Source organism: Protopterus annectens, chromosome 5.part0 (genome assembly GCF_019279795.1).
Source record: "Protopterus annectens isolate FY-2018-M chromosome 5.part0, PAN1.0, whole genome shotgun sequence".
NCBI lineage: Eukaryota > Metazoa > Chordata > Ceratodontiformes > Protopteridae > Protopterus > Protopterus annectens.
The window spans coordinates 1,182,801,307-1,182,819,213 of NC_056735.1; the positions used below are offsets into that span (position 1 = coordinate 1,182,801,307).

At 40.2% G+C, this 17,907-nt stretch overlaps 1 protein-coding gene across 1 annotated transcript in view; it reads right to left on the reverse strand.

Moving 5' to 3' along the window:
• Positions 1-8,398, reverse strand: part of MAB21L4 (mab-21 like 4) — a 62,604-nt gene extending 54,206 nt beyond the window's left edge. The window contains exon 1 of the mRNA XM_044071051.1: positions 7,828-8,398. Within this exon, the coding sequence (XP_043926986.1) occupies positions 7,828-8,335 (508 nt within the window). The 5' untranslated portion in view covers positions 8,336-8,398. The remainder of the gene's footprint in view (positions 1-7,827) is intronic.
• Positions 8,399-17,907: the final 9,509 nt, after the last annotated feature.

Here is a 17,907-nt window from a genome sequence, read left to right on the forward strand (position 1 = left end):
GGGTTACATGGCATCCTGCATAATATTGATTCCGCATGCCAGGCTGCATATGAGAAAGTTGCAATGGTACCTAAGGGATGTATGGTCTCAACACAAGCACAGTCTAGAAGCCCAGATTCCAATAATTCCATGCCTGAAGCAAGAATTCCTGTGGTGGGCTCAGGCCTGTCAGTCAAACAGAGGATTGCCTTTCCACAAACCTCATCCAAACCAGACCATCACCACGGATGCCTCAGACCTAGGCTGGGGGGCGCACATGGTGGACAAGTGCATACAAGGCCTATGGACACAAGACCAGCTGAATCTACACATAAATCAAAAGGAGATGCTGGCAGTGAAACATGCAATCCAGACATTCAGACCATTTCTTCAACAAGGTCACTTGCTGATAAGGACGGACAACACCACAGTCATGTGGTACATCAACAAACAGGGAGGTACACACTCATATCCTCTATGCTGGATGGCAATGGACCTGTGGAACTTGGCCCTGGACCTCAACATTCAACTCCAGGCCGAATTTCTGCCAGGAAAAGAAAATTCACTAGCAGACACCTTAAGCAGAACTACCACGGATGCTCACGAATGGATGCTGCATCCAGATATCTTCAAAACCATTACAAAGAAATGGGGACTACCAGAAATAGACCTGTTCGCATCCCCACACAACCACCAATTGAAGAAATTCTGCACAAGAACATTCCACCCACTTGCTTGGAAGGTGGACTCCCTATCCTTCAGTTGGGAAAACCTGACAGCATATGCATTCCCACCTCTTCCTTTGATGTACAAAGTCCTACTGAAGATCAAAGAAGATCACCCGAGGATAATCCTGATAGCTCCAGATTGGCCGAGGCAGCATTGGTACCCGCTACTGAGGAGCATGTCTCGGACACACGCATGGCCTCTACCTCTACGTCCATTACTTCTAACACAGAACAACTACAAGACCCTGCATCCAAACTTGAAAACACTACAGCTAGCTGCTTGGAATATTACATAAAACAAAATAACCCAGATTTATCTCAGAGGGTTAAAGACATTATCCTGGAGGCTCGCAGACCCTCCACAAGGAAGACTTATTCAGCCAAATGGAAAAGATACCTCATTTGGAGTGCAGCAAAAGGAGAAAATGTATCATTAGCAAACATAGCTAACATCCTGGAATACTTAGCAGAACTTTTCCACAATGGCCTGTCTTACTCCTCCATTAAGATTTATGCATCAGCAATTTCAGCAGAATACAACATGGATCCTCCAGTCTTCTCTCATCCCCTACTCAGGCAGTTTCTGAGAGGAATTAAAAATGTAAAGCCTCCAAGGAAGCCACCTTTGCCTGCATGGGACCTTAACTTTGTGCTGGAAAAGTTAACACTTCCCCCTTTCGAACCAGCAGCAACAGCAGAATTACAGTTCTTATCTTGGAAAACTGCTTTCCTGCTTGCAATCACTTCAGCAAGAAGGGTTTCTGAGTTACAGGCATTAATGGCAGTACAGCCCTTCCTTATCTTCCATCAGGATAGAGTGTCTTTGAGAACTGACCCTACTTTTATGCCAAAAGTGGTCTCCAGAGTATCATTGAACCAAGCAATTCACTTACCAACATTCTTCCCCAACCCACAGAACAGGGGGGAAAGACTACTTCATACTTTGGATGTGCACAGGCAATTATGCTACTATCTGGACAGAACTAAGACCAACAGAAAAACTGACCAGCTTTTTGGTAGCATATGTAACAGGAATGCAAGGAAAAGCAATTTCAAAACAGACAATCTCAAAATGGATAGGAAATTGCATTAGATTTTGCTACTCTTTTCATGGAAAGACAACTCCAGAAAATATCAGGCCTCACTCCACAAGGGCTACAGCCACCACTACAGCTTTCCTACGAGGAGTGGCTACCAAAGACATTTTAGAAGCTGCTACTTGGAGCTCCGTGCATACATTTGCCAAGCATTATAATCTTCCTTTATACTCCAGATCCCGAGCAGGTTTTGCAACTGCTGTTTTGCAAGGGATCTTAACTACACCATCTTTATCTTAGTGCCTCCTCCCCCACTTTGGCTATGGTATTCTACCCATATGTTAGGACTGCAGATGCATCCTTGAAGGACATAGTACAGTTTTGTACCTACCATAAATGTAGATGTCCGAGAGGTATGCATCTGCAGTCAGGATTACCCGCCCTCCTTCCCCTCTGTGGTACTCCTAGGGTATTTACCCATCTTGTAGCTAGCTGGGGGAATCTATTATGGTGTATTTGTTTGTATATATGTATATACATTTTTATATTGTTTGCTCTCTACTGTTTGGAATCATTTGCATTTATCCAAATTTAGCCTTCCTAGAGGGCACCTGGCATCTGGGGCAAGAAACACTGAGGAAAATGGCATTGGCTGATGCCTTTATACCCAATTCACAGCAGCTATGACGTCGGGTGAAGTGAGACATCAGCCGAGGCCAGACCCAGACTTTGGAATCCGGCCGACCAAAGGGCTGCCTGAGGCAGGACAACCCATATGTTAGGACTGCAGATGCATACCTCTCGGACATCTACATTTATGGTAGGTACAAAACTGTACTTTCCTCCACGCAGCCGCCAGCTGACAGTGGAGGAAATTGTTGTGGGTCAAATGCAACATTTGGGTGACAAGATGAGCCTCATGGCTCTGCAGTTCATGACTAGAGGAGAAAAATCAAGTAATATGCCAGAGTACCTATATGACTTGCATTTTATAAATGCTCCCATGCCAATTATGACCTTTAAGCCCTTTTGATCTGCACTACAGAATGGAAGAGAGGGCTGGAATCTCTCTCTCCAGCCTTGAAATACAAGGGAGGTGACATCTTACAGAGATTCAGCCTCACCTATTTAAATACTCAGGAAAGCTCTTTCTTGACTTTCTGGGCACTAATTTGAATAGAATCTGTACCATCATAGTTTACAAATACTTATCGGCACTTTTTCACCAGTACTCATAACAACAGCTGTTTGTCATCCCTCCCCTCCCTCTTACCTTATGGGTTGTCATTTTTTTCTTACTTTCCAGGGGCAGTTTTTAGAATACCTTTGCAGATGAAAGAACAGTAGAAAATGACACGTTAAAGTACATTACTAAAACAGAGAAATGTGTGTCAGCCATTGCCCGCAACACTGAAAAACAGTTCCGCTTTGTTTCAGTCAGCTAAAGAGTTAGGTTTATGGGATGAAGGTTAAGAAAACAAGAACAATTAATCTTAAGAAGTTCAAACCATCCAATGCTTCCTTGTCATCAGTTCGCCTGTAATTATTATTCCTTAGCTTGGTGCTTATTAAGCTTTAATCGTTATAATAAAATAAATACAAATATCACCACTCATTTTCTTTTCATTTGTTCTATGCCTGGGAGGATAGTAGTAACAAATAATTCAAGTAGAAACCGTCTTCATATGTAATGCAACAAAAGTGTGTGGGTGTGCTTCATAGAATTCATCTCCCATTAAAGGGATGAAAGTGATCCATTTAAACTGCATTTATCATCTAAAGGCGTATAGTAATGAAGCCAGAAATTACAGCTGGAACAAGGGCACATACTTGAAAGCTTTTATTTTTCAGAACTACTTTAGAAGAAGCATAAATCCTGCAAAGCAAACTATAACTTTTGTTTTCCTCAAAGCCAAACGACCTTCCTGCTACTCAGAATTCTGCATTACTATAAGTTTGTTCAAGTTCCTTCTGGTTCTCATCACAGTAAGGCAAGTTTCTGGTACAATGGGAAGAGAAACAAGAAAGAAATTTCTGGAAGATCTGCATGACAGAAGATCATTGAAGAACAGCCTTCTCCCTGATGGAACTGAGTGTAACTGTTTACACTAATAATGTCAACAGATGTAGCATGAGTAAATATAACCTTCACTTAGACTCTGCAAGGTTACCCACTACATTCTGGCATGCAAAACACATAGATCCTGGAAGAGATTTTTACATTATGTCAGTACAGAAAACATGTTTTAGTAACTAGGAGGGATGTTGCCAGAGATATCAAAATTGTACTTCAATCTTTGGTGTTAACTCAACCAACCCCCCCACCACCACCACACACACACACACACACACACACACACACACACACACACACACACACACACACACATACACACAAGCAAACAGACATCTGCACATGCACACAAACACACATGCACTTGCACAAACAAGCACACAAGCACAGCTTTATTCCCTGGTGTGTCAGCCTAAATATGAAACTGAAATCCATATAGTGTGCACAAATTCTCATAGACAACAAGTAGTACAAAAAACAGTAATCACTTTGGGCATACTGTTAAAATTTTCTTTCAGTACCCTGGTTGTGGTGTTGCGCAGGTCTGGGTGTGACTACACTATTTCACATATGGTAATAAATGTATTTGTATGTTTATATTATCCATAACTGAGAGGTAAGTAAATTTATCAGTCAGTTTATCAACATGATTGCCACACATATTGATAATTCTGTTTTTTTTTTTTCTAGCCCTGTCTGTTTTTTTTTTTTTACCTCGTGCAGTTGTATTTTCAAACAGAAAATGCATTTTATGATTTTTGGAGTCAGCCTGGTCATTTTTTTTTAATTGTAAAATATTATCATCAATACTGAGGCAGCAGGCCTCATTGCTTGAAATGTATCTTCCCTTGTAATACTTCTTTTACCCCTAAACACTAATAAGCTACAAGGAGAAATGTATTTTATAATTTGTAATTGCTATGACTTACTTATCTGTAAATCAGTAGCTTCAAACTTGTTTGCTATTCTTAGAGTGATGAATGGTCTAAAATGTCCGAGTCAAACCTATGACTACAGGTAAAAATAAACCACCCTGGTGGACCCCTGATATAAATAGGCTATTCAACAGATGGAAAAAATCCTCTCCAAAGCCCAGAAGGAGCAGACAAATGAATGCAAAAAAGATGCGCACCAACCCAACCTAAACAAACAAATTAGAGAGCTGGTCAAATCTGCCAAAGCAAACTATGAGGCAAAGATAGCCTCCCAAGTGAAAGATAACCACAAGGCTTTTCTTAATTATGTTTGTAACCTCAGGGGGAATCCTAAGCAGTGTGCTGAGTTAATGATGAACATCAACACTTACACCCAGCCTGAAAATGTATCAAAGCTGCTGGCTAAGAAGTTCATTTCAAACTTCTCCCTTCCACCACCTCCTACCACACCTAAAGAAATACTCGCAACAATCTCCTAGTAGTCATTATGAGGGAAGAGGTCCTTATTGCTCTCACTAAAGCCAAAAACACAGCCTCAGTGGGTCCTAACAACATTCCAGGATGCTTCTTAAATAGCTAAAACTAAAATCTATCAGGGCCACTACAAACCATCTTTAATCACAGCCTCTGAACCGGCTTTGTTCCAGAGGAATGTAGGACTGCAACAGTTGTTCTTCTGCATGAGGGGGCCCATCAATTGACCCAGGAAACTACAGATCCATAAGCTTGACCAGTCTTATCTGCAAAGCCATGGAGAGAATTATCATAGACCTGATCGATAACATAGGAACTCTCCAAAAACTGGACCAGACCCAATTTGGTTTTGTCAAAGGGAGGTCTTGCCTGCTAAATCTGGTGAACTTCTTTGAGAAAGTCATCAGGGCCATGGATGAGGGTAAAATGGTACACACCACTTATCTAGACTTGGCTCAAAGCTTTTTACACAATCTTCCATTTGGAGATCATAGATAAACGTACTGAGTTATTAGACATAAATCCCTACATCATCAGATGGATAGTCAACTGGTTCACTGCCAGGACACATGTTGTCCAGATAGGTGAATCCACTTCCGATAAGAAACCTGTTACTAGTGGTGTTCCACATGGGTCAGTGTTGGGACCCCTCCTGTTTGGTATATACTTCTCTGAAGTGAAGGCCAGTGTTGGAGCCTCTGGCTCACCACGTTCGCTGATGACTGTAAACTGGAAGCAATCATTGAATCCCCAAATGATGTTGACATCCTACAGACAGGCCTAAAAATGACAAACGACTGGTGCCAAAACCATGGTCCGAGACTAAATGCTAAAAAATGCACAATCATACCCTTCAGTAAATCAGATATCCCTGCAAATTGTAATATTGATAGCACAACCCTAAAAGTAGACCCAGTGGTGAAGGACCTAGGAACACAGATAGATAGTAACCTAAACTTAGACCACCAGGTAGCTACAGTAGTGAGGAAATCCTTCTTTGTTGCACAACTTATAAGTAAAGGCATGGCATCAAGATCAAAGGAAGTCACAGTGCCATTGTACTCAGCCCTCATCAGGCCTATAATTGAGTATAATGCTCCCTTCTGCATGTACCTAACCAGGCACTTAACACCAACTGGAGCAGCTCCAGAGGTTTCTCACTAAAAAAATACAAAGTATAAGACACACGTCTTATGCAGACTGACTAAAGGTCCTGTCCCGTTATTCCGTCTCATATAATTTATTGAGAGAGGACATATGCCTGGCCTACAAGGTATTCCCTGATCCACCCCTGATGAAAATGTTACCTATTCACAAGAAAAACACATTGCAGTGCCTCTACTGTCTACAGTGGAAAGCTGACCATATACTGACCATATACACTTCTTCTACCTGAATTCAAGTATTACATCCTGATTCCACATATGGGCATGCAACCAGCCCTGAGACTATGGCTTTATAGGTTAGTTTACAGGTGTGCACAGTGTCTAACATGGGATCCCACATCTCTATATTTGTTTAAAGGTTGGTGGGAGGGGGCAAGTCATAATGAAAAGAAAGTGATATTAACTTTCCAAAAGAAAGCAATAATAACAAAAAGGATTAGTTCAGGTATTTCAGCACTCAGTACACATCAGCCTAGCAACTGACTTGCACATGCCAGAAACAAACTGTGTGTACATGTCTGTGTGAGTCTATGTGCATGTGTGTGCTTGTTCATGTAATAGGAATCTCTGAGCTGTGCTGTATATGTGAACTAGTAAGGCTTACTCCATATTAATTACAATCCTAATGTTGTCTATTTTGGGTTGGGGCTGCAAAAAGTCATAAAGGGTACAGATGGAATTTGGAAGAATGCATGGATTTTCTTTCCAGAACAAGCATTGTACCTGTCTCTGTGACAGGAAGGATTTCTTAGAAACTCCTACTTCCCATGCCCCCACTAGACACTTTAGTCTAAGTAGCCAAACTAATAAACCTAAAATATCCACTTGGGGTGTTTCTTTGTTATTACATCCTGTTCATTAACAAATATAACTGTCACAGCTACAGGTTTGTATAACTCAACTGAAATAGGAAGGCTATGAATGCCTTATAAGCATAATTTTAAAATAACATCATCCAAACAAAAAATAAGTCCTGATCGCATATTTATAAGTAATAATGTAGAACTTAATAGTATGCCAAAAATCTGTTAACTGGGCTGAATGAGGCATTAAAACAAAATATTTAATACTTAAAAAATGATGCGACAGTAAAAGCAATTAAAATAAATAAGAGAGAAATGTTTAACTCAAGGATTAGCAGATTCCTTAGCAAACCTCAGTACTGTAATAATGCCTCATGTGTACAAGAATAAACAAAACTTAGAATAGCTTGATGACTGAAAAAATGTTACGCAGAAAGGAAAATAATGTCTTTTTGAGTCTTAAATCAGAAATGAATATTACACTATAAAAGTGTACATATCAGTTTTCATGATAAAGGGCTGTTTCCAATGTCACCACTAGTGTTCTGACTGGAGTATTCCCTCCACAGCTGGTTAAACTACAGCAATGTACCCATGCCCCATGTCAGGTAAAGGACCATCTCTCACTTACCTGGTTTAATCTGTTCAGTTTGCCGGCAGTAAACAATAGCTGCAACAATCAGTTCTTTCAATAGCTTGACAAGCTTTCCAGGGACAATGTGACCTCTGCAACTACTGCTGGTCGTCTCATGGAAGATGCCTCCCGAGGACCACTGTTCCAAGTTGCTTCCTTCCTTTGGTACCCCAATATAACAAAAATCTTGCCTGGGTGTCTGCTTATGTGACACCCCATCTAATTCATACCGAGGGGTCTTGCAGTCTGCCTCAAGGACTAAAGCAGCACTATCAAGCCACAGGGGTACCTCCATGGAGAGTTCATGTAACTCAGTTTGTAAGGAATACTCAAAGTTGGCATGATCTCTGGAATAGTCAACCAAAAACCTGTAATCCACAGAATTTACCCTTTCTAGGATGGTGAAGATTATGTTCTCTGCATGCAGAAAATCTTCAATTCTGGAGTCCTGGCGGATTTTAATGCCTCTTAGGTACCTCTTCCAAACATGCTGATCAGAAGCCATAATAAAGTTTTAGAGTTTCAAGACGTTTCTGTTTGATGTTCAGCTGTACTTCTGCAGCTTTCTTGCTGTGGCAGTGCGCTTTAAATATGTGTGGGGAGGGACATCTTAAGGAGAGATAAGGGTGGGGTGTGACTAAGCACAGGTTTCATATGCTTAATGAAACCATTATTCAACAAGGAATGTGCATTTCTTTGAGCCACACCTCTAAGGCACATTACTGCTGTAAGATATTCCAAATCAGTTTTACACACACACACACACACACACACACACACACACACACACACACACACACACACACACACACACAAACATACTGCACAAGCATACGCTGTCCTTTCTCTTTTTCCTTGTGAGTATCATGACAGCTAGGAAGTCACAGCTGAAATTCTGTTTCTAAACAAAAAATGTCCCACCAGATTGAAACATCCCTAACAACTTTACATAGGTTTACAGTAAGTATTTCATCTGTAATTATTTGAAGAACAACAGTCAGCTCTACATAAAAAGCAGTTTTTAAAAAAAAAAAATTGTTTGACTTCTGCATATTAAGCTGCTGTGAAAAGCAAGAAAACTTCAGTAGTCATGAATGGTTACAAAGTATATGATTATAAACATGAGACAAGTGACATACTTTCATCTGCCATCTCAAATAACTGTAATTCATGTTGTAAGGTAACAGACAGGTGTTTGTACACATTGTAAATTATCACTTACCTAGAATACAAAGAATGTCAACCAGCCCTTCTCTGACAAACAGTACTAGTTTGATTGCCACTGTATTTACTCATTCCTTAAATATTTATGGTTTTACACAACTTTGTGTATTGTATTAGCAGCCTTGTGTCGCTTTTCACATACAGCAAGAGCCTAGTGAAATAAATCAATGTGTTTCTTCACAGGTAGTTACAGTGGATGAAACAACAAATGAAGGGAAAAAAGTCTGATCCCCAAAGATGATACCATGTTGTATTTTCCCCTCCTAATTTATTTTCTTAACCTTATGAATATATTAACTGTATTATATACGCTTTTCTTTGATCTTTGACATCCCTTAGTGTTCTGTGTGGTCCTCTATTCTCTGTACTATGTATGTATGTATTGCAATTAATAGCTAATAATAGCTAATATCAGGCAATTCAGGCTGTTTTCTCACTGTCTTTCCATCTCCTTCAACTTACTGGTTTAAAAGCCTGCATTTGTGCTTGTTTCCCATCTTTCCTGTAACTAGTCTAGTCCAGATACAGATTTGCTGTATCCAGGACTGTTTGTAAGCATCTGAGCCCCCCAAGCCTTTCTGTGTTGAAGGGAAGCCTTCTAGCTTATCAGTGGGAGTGGTAAGCACTAGGTAGCCTATCTACCACAAGAGTGGTTTCTGGCCCAGAAATTGTAGTTTATTGGCCGTTTGGGCAGTTTTTCCATCTCTTTCAACCTTCTGGTTTAAAAGCCCACATTTGTGCTCATTTCCCACCTTTTCTGTAACTAGTCTAGTCCAGATACAGATTTGCTGTATCCAGGACTGTTTGTAAGCTTCTGAGCCCCCCAAGCCTTTCTGTGTTGGAGGGAAGCATTCTAGCTTATCAGTGGGAGTGGTAAGCACTAGGTAGCCTATCTTCCACAAGATCCAGGTACAGATTCGTTCATGCTCAGCAATTGTTCAAAACTTGTTGTTAGCACTAAATAAGCTACAAATTACTACAGCACTCAACCTTCCTCTTTACCTAGAGGAAAACAGTTTTTGCACTTACTTTCCTCACTTGCTTAGAGAAATAAAGCTCTTATACTCACTTTTTTCACTTGTCTAGAGGAAAGTAATTTTTTATTCAGGCATGTCCAAGTGTCAGCTCCCAGTGTGCTCTCCTGTCTATCAGATTAATCTGGGCATCTTGAGGCAATGTAGCAATTGCCTCATGTACACAGACAACCCCCTCCTCCTACCACCCAATACTGCAACCTGTGAGAGATGCACTTATCTAGCCAAACTGGAGTTAAAGCTCTCTCCAACCAAGACTGAACTTGACAGTCAAGAGAAGGCAAACACTTGCACCACACTACACTCATTACAGTCCCACAAAACCTACACCACCAAAATCCACACATAGAAACACAAAAGCATTCTCAGAGGTTCTCAATAATAATCTGCTCAAGCAACAGAGACCTCCAAAGCAGAAACGCAAGCAACCTCCACCCCCCAATACAACCCAAATGACACATAACCCACAGATTCAGTGTGCCAATAAACCACAGCTCATAAGGCAAACCAACGTACCCAACACACTAGTCATAGGTGACTCTATAGTCAGGCACACTGATGTCCCACTCACCAGGCTAAACAAGGAGAAGGTTACTGTCAGCTGCCTGTCGGGTGCCAGGATCCGCCACATAACCCATGCACTCAGATCACTCCACAACAAGTACAAATACAACTCTGGCATTGTCCATGTTGGTGTGAATGACCTGAGACATACCTCCCTGGACTACATGAAAAGAGACATGGAAGAGCTCTCTGACCTTGTAGCCCAGGCAGGTATGACCCTAGCCCTGAGTAGCATCCTGCCATCGCCCAGAATGATACTGCAGTACAAGGACAAAATGATTGACTTCAACAATTGACTAAGGTCCTGGTGTCATTCTAAGGGGATCCAGTATCTGTCTGCCTGGGACGACATAGTCGACAGACCACGATGCTTTGCCAAAGATGGCCTGCACCTGTCACCCCCCAGGATTCTGGAAACTGGCTAAGGCTCTTGCCACCCCATAGTGCCTTTTTTTGGCAAGGTTCAAATGACAAATTCACCAGCGTAACAGGAACAGGCAAGCAAAAACTGAGGGTAATGCTACTCAATGCTAGAAGTCTAAATCTCAAAATGCACTCACTCGAGTCACTCCTTAAAATGGAGAACATTGATATCTGTGCAGTGACTGAGACCTGGTTCAAGGCTCTAGAAAGCACCCCTGCATTACCAGGCTATAACTCATACCAAACTTTTCGGCCATCTAACCTGGACCAGAACACCAAAGGCAGAGGTGTGTCCATATTCATTAAGGATATCCACACCTCCAGGCTAGTTGCGCAGCATAATGCATCCAAGGTTATCCAAGTGCAACTAACACTGGGCAAAACTGAAGTTCAAATTGTAGCTTGCTACAGATACCCCACCATAAACAACAAACGAGAAAACTAAACTTAGTAAAACGAAAAAAACAGTACCAACTGCAGTCCAGGCGTACTTTTGCACAAAAAATCTTTACTTTGTATCGTAAGCGCTTTCATGCAGACACTTTCCGCACTTCTTCAGACAAAGTTACAAACATGTGGTACTAATTTTATATGTTCACATAGGTAATTACTTCATTAGATAATTAAGAACAATTAATTTTATGCAAATCCAATTACACAATTTTAGCATATAAGATCCTAAAAACAAATTTAAAATGTAACCTAATTCAGAAATTTATAACAATAATATCTCTATGTACAAGTTTAAATCCAACACCTTACTATACAAATAAATTTGAAATATTAATATATTTATTCCCAATTTTAAAAAAAATATATATATATATGTGTATATATGAGTAAATAACCTTCCTAATGTTTCCTGATGTTTTTTAAAAAGTTGCGATAATTAATAAATGATTTATACAACAACAGAGCAATTAATTTATCTCCTAATCGCCCTAAGTTTTAGGAGACATTTGATCGAACAAGTCTCATTAAGACCTGGATGAACTTGTGCATTAGTTTTGAGTTGCCATAGCAGTTCCTGCTCCTCTAGCAACAAGTTCCAAGGGCCACCTCTTGGGTCTTTTTTAATTTGTTGGACCACCAAAAATAGAAATTTGTGGTCTTTGTTCATTGAAATATGTCTCGCTAAGGCATTAAAGGTGTTGTTCTTGTTAATAGCATATAAGTGTTCGTATATGCGTTGCATAAGTGGACGCTCAGTTTTACCGAAGTAAAAAGCATTACATGATTGACATATTGCTACGTAAACCACACCTTCTGTTTGGCAATTATATTTATCATTAATATAATATTTTTCTCCTTTAATGGTAAATGTGGAGCCAGTTTGAATATGCTTACAATAATGGCAATAACCACATTTAAACATCCCTTTCTTAATTTTTTGCTGTTGCAAGGGGCGTTCTAATAAGGTTTTAAGAGATGGTGTTCTTTTGAACACCATTAATGGTTTCAAACTAAAAGTTTCACTACATTGTATATCCTGTGTGATAAGTTCCCAATTTATGTTCAAAATATTTTTAAATTCAAACATATATTCATTAAATTGGGTAGTCAGGCAGGATCTATAGTTAGTAATATCTTTATTAGCAACCACCAAATCAACTCCCTCATCAATCGATGGACTACCTGAATCATGTGTTTGCGTGGCTGTATTATGATGCAATAATAATGGTGGTAATAAGCCATTCTGACGTTTTGATTGTATTTCATTGGTCAGATTGTTAATGAGTTTGATTGGGTACCCTCTGTTTACAAACATTTGTTTAAGTAGTTCACATTCTTCGTAGAACAAATTATCTTCCGAGCACATACGTGTGGCCCGGACCAATTGTCCTTTCACAATACCTCGTTTTTGTGAGTACGGGTGGTTGCTAGTGAAGTGTAATAATGAATTGCTATATAGTTTTTTTCTATAAATGCTAGTTACAAAACATTTTTTAGAAAAATCCTTGCCAATGGAAATATCCAAAAAATTGATTAATTCGTTTTCCAAAACAAAAGAGAATTCTAAAAAAGAAGTAAAAGAGTTCATGTTATGCGTCAAAATATCTATTTGTTCTTCGCTCCCTTTGACAATCATAAAAATGTCGTCCTGGTATCGGGTATACCATACGACTATTTGTTTAAATGTGCTGTCGTTGAACAAATGAGTTAGCTCCCAGAACGCCATGACTGAATTGGCAAATGTGCCACCGCATGGGGAGCCCATCGCTACCCCTGTTTTTTGCAAGTATGTTTTGTCTTTAAACAAAAAATAGTTATTGTTCAACACTAGCTCCAATAATGCAATGATCAAATCAATCTCTGAGCCATCGATATGTTTAAACAAAAGGAAGTCTCTAACCCATTCCAGACCTATGTCTTGTGGGATAACTGTATATAAGTTCGTGACATCAGCTGTCACAAATTTATAATCATCGTGAAAGGGAATTGAGTTGAGATTTTTTAATACATGCCATGAATCAATACAAATCTGTGGCTCCGTTTTCAAAATACCTTTTAGTTTGTTATCGACCCATTTTGCGCAGGCATATGTTATCGATTGCCTCCCATCAATAATAGGTCTGAAAGTCAGGTTAGACAATCCTTTATGGAGTTTAGGGACTCCGAACATGACGGGAATACGGGGGGCTACCATGTCTAAGTAATGATATTGGTCTAGAGTGAGGCTTCCATCAATGAACAAATCATTTATAGTATTCTTAATTTTCAAAAAAGCTTGATTAAGCTCATTTTTAGAAGTAGCTTCATAATTATCAGAAGCTAACATTAGTTCCATGTGTCTATTATAATCGTCCTCATACATTAAGACTGCGCCCCCACCTTTATCAGGTTTCATGACCCTTATCTGATAACTTTTCACTGTTTGTATCATATCTTTAACCAGCATGTCCCCTTCATGAAAGTTTTTACATTTATTGTATAAACTCCTAAGATGCATTTCAGAAACCTTTTCAAATGCCGCTATGTTGCTATTAAGTGGGGGATTATATGTGCTGGGCACCCTTTCATCATTTAAAATAGCAGAGCTGCCCCTAAACATCATATTTAAATTCAATTTTCTAGTATAAAGCTTAAGATCACATAATACCCGCGCCAAATTTAAACTACTAGGAAATGCAAAATTGAATCCTTTTGCTAAAACATCAATGAATTCCATTTCGGGTGTAAAGGAAGTATAATTATACACTTTAAAGTCTCTGTTAGTATTGTAAGTAATTATTGGCGTACCATGTAGACAGTCCATCATTTCTTGCGACGATTGTAAAACCTCCTGTTCTGGGTTTTCTTGTTGTTCTTGTATGTATTGGGTTTCGAATGATTCCGCTGTTGTTGAAAACCCGAAAAAGAACTGGAGTTGTGTCCGTTCGCATCATTTTGGTTCCGTTGTTGCTGTTGGTAAATCCTATCACTTCTTCTAGGTCCCGAAGATGTTTCGCCGTTTTGCTGTTGAGTATCGGCTAAAAGTGGAGGAAACTCATCTAGTTCGCCATCTGAAACTTGGTCTTCATTGTTGTTGGAATTATAATTTGAACATGACGCTCCTTGGGACTGAACCATTGTGTTGTTCATAGGAGGTGGGTCCGGATATGCTGTATTTTTAGTATACGCCAATTTGTCTCTATGGAATTTACGCTTCTTAGTTTCATTAATTTTGTTCAATAATGAATTAATACTAATAAAGATACGCCCATAGTCATATTCGTAACTATGGAAATCTCTATCATCTTTAATTTCTTTTTCGAGTATTTCAAGTTGGGTTTTCAGATCAACCATTTGGTTATTGTAAGCGCTAATAAGCAATTCTAAAAAGTTCAGTCCTTGTTGATTAAAGAACTGAATTAACTGTTTGTGAAAAACAGAATCTTTTATAACCCCCGAGGGGTACTTCCATTGCCTTAGTCCCTTAGGTACAATACTGTGGTTTATGCATTCCCGAAAATATATTGTTTCCACTTGCAGTTTTTTGTATTTTAAAAGAACCATATCAAATTCTTTTAATTTGGAAACAATATTGTTGTCATTAATATGTCCATTTTGTTCAGAATTTCCGGCTTGCAAGTTGTTGTGAAACATATTGTCAGGGGCTTTAATGAAATCAGTCAACAAAGGTGTTTTGTTACTAAGCATTTGAGTTCTTACACTTGGTAATGCATCGCCATCATTAATACTCGGCTCATACCTTACAGGTTGTGCATTAGGTATGTTATCCATTGAATTAAAAGATGAGTTACGTTGCTCTGTAATGTTGTCATCTTGTACAGACCTCAAGATTAACGGGGTCTGTTGAAAGTTAACTCCTGTTCTCGGACGAACTGCCGGTGTTACATCAGGAAATCGGCTGTTGAACTGTGTAGCCAGGTCGTCTACACGTTGTGTAAGGCGCTGTATCAAAGCTGTTAAGTTCCCCACGGATCTACTATCATCATTTGTAGACAGCCCGGGATCGGTGTTGGATAAAAACGTCGCCAAGGGCTGCGATGGTTGGATACCGTTGTTATCAGCCATAAACAACAAACGAGAAAACTAAACTTAGTAAAACGAAAAAAACAGTACCAACTGCAGTCCAGGCGTACTTTTGCACAAAAAATCTTTACTTTGTATCGTAAGCGCTTTCATGCAGACACTTTCCCAGATCCCCCACCATGCCCTAGGATTCCCACTCCTATTTTCTTGATATACTGGAAAATATTAGGGTTCAACCAAAAATCCTAATAATGGGTGATTTCAAGTAACCCACCATTAACTGGAAAAACTACTCATGTACCAACTCCTTCACTCAACGCTTTCTGGAATTCATAAATTCCAATGCCTGGATCAACTTATCCACACCCCCACCAGGGGCAACAATATCCTAGACCTAGTCATTACCAACATGAGTGACCGGTGTTCCACACCTGAAATCAACTCCTCGTTGGTCAGATCTGACCATAAGCTAATCACCCTAGATATCCGCATCCCGCTCCCACCTACCATTAAGGAAACCACTGTAAAACATTTCTCCAAAGCCAACTTCATGCTTCTTAAGACAGAAGTGGTGAACTTCATGACACCCATGCAGATGGACAATACAGTTATGACTGCTGAATCCTACAAAACTGCACTCTATAAGAACTTACATGAGTGCATGAATCATGCAATCCCTAACAGAACCAAGATGCTATCCTCCAAAAAAAGGAAGCCAATATGGTGATCCCCTGCCATAAACAAACTCTACAACAGAAGGAAGAAACTGTTGAAAAAGAGAGTAAAATCCCATGAGTGGAGGAGCTCCTTGGTCAGCCTCAGTAAGAAGCTGAGATCCCTTATAAGATCCTCCAAAGCTAGCTACAAAAACAAAATTGCCACTGATTCTAAGGGTAACCACAAAGCATTCTATAGCTATGTCAAGAATCTCAATGTCAACACCCAGATCTGCGCTGAGTTACAGCACAATAGCACAAAAATTACAGAACCAACTGATATTGCCAACATCCTGGCAGATAGGTTCAGTGCTAACTTTACCCCCCTCTCACCCCCTAAAGGGCCCATATCTATACAGGAAGAATGCAGGATCCCTGTAATCACACCTATGCAGGTAAAAGCTGCACTCTCTAAAACCAAAAACACAGCATCCATGGGACCGGACAACATCCCAGGCTGTGTTTTACACGAACTTCAGAACAAACTGGCTTCCCACCTAAGCACCATGTTCAATCATAGTCTCGCGTCATGCTTTGTGCCCACTGAATGTCACACAGCAACAGTTATCTCACTCCACAAAGGGGGAGCCACCACTGATCCTGGGAACTATCGACCTATTAGCCTGATGAGCCTGATCTGCAAGGCCATGGAACATATCATCATGGAACTCATAAACAAAGACATTGGTAACCTCCAAACTCTGGACCCCACCCAGTTCAGGTTTGTGAAAGGCACATCATGCCTTCTGAACCTGATCGACGTCTTTGAGGCAGTCACCAAAGCCATAGACCTGGGTAAAGTGGTTCACACAGCCTATCTTGACCTTGGCAAGGCTTTCGACACCATCCCCCATTCTGGAATTATAGCTAAACTCACTAAACTAGGTATAATCCCTACATCACAAGATGTGTTGCCAAATGGCTCACTGACAGAACCCACACTGCAAATTTGCAGACTCCAAATCTGACTTCAAACCAGTGACAAGTGGAGTACCACAGGGTTCAGTCTTGGGACCTCTCCTGTTTGCTATCTACTTCTCTGAAGTACAGACTAGCACAGAAGGCCTCTGACTAATGAAGTTCACAGATGACTGTAAACTAAAAGGCATAGTCGTGACCCCAAATGATGTGGACATCCTACAGAAGGGCCTCACTGAGACAGATGCCTGGTGTCAGAGGCATGGCCTCAAGCTCAATGCCAAAAAGTACATTGTCATCCCCTTTGGTAAAAACTCTGTACCCATGAACTACCACATAAACGGTAGTCTACTTAAAGCCGAATATGTGATAAGAGACCTTGGGACTCAGGTGGACAGTAGTCTCTCCTTTGATAATCACATCGCCACAGTAGTCAGGAAATCCTTCTATGTGGCACACCTCATCATGAAAGGGTTCTCATCCAGGAAAAAAAGAGGTCATTGTTCCCCTCTACTCAGCACTCTTAGACCCATTATAGACTACAACGCACCTTTTGGAATGTACCTCACAAGACATCTGCAGCAGCTGGAAAGGTCACACAAGTACCTCACAAAAAGAATTACTGGACTCAAACAGATGCCCCACACTGATTGTCTCAAAAATCTCCAGCTTTACTCTGTCGCATATCGCCTACTTTGAGGAGATCTCTGCCTAACATATAA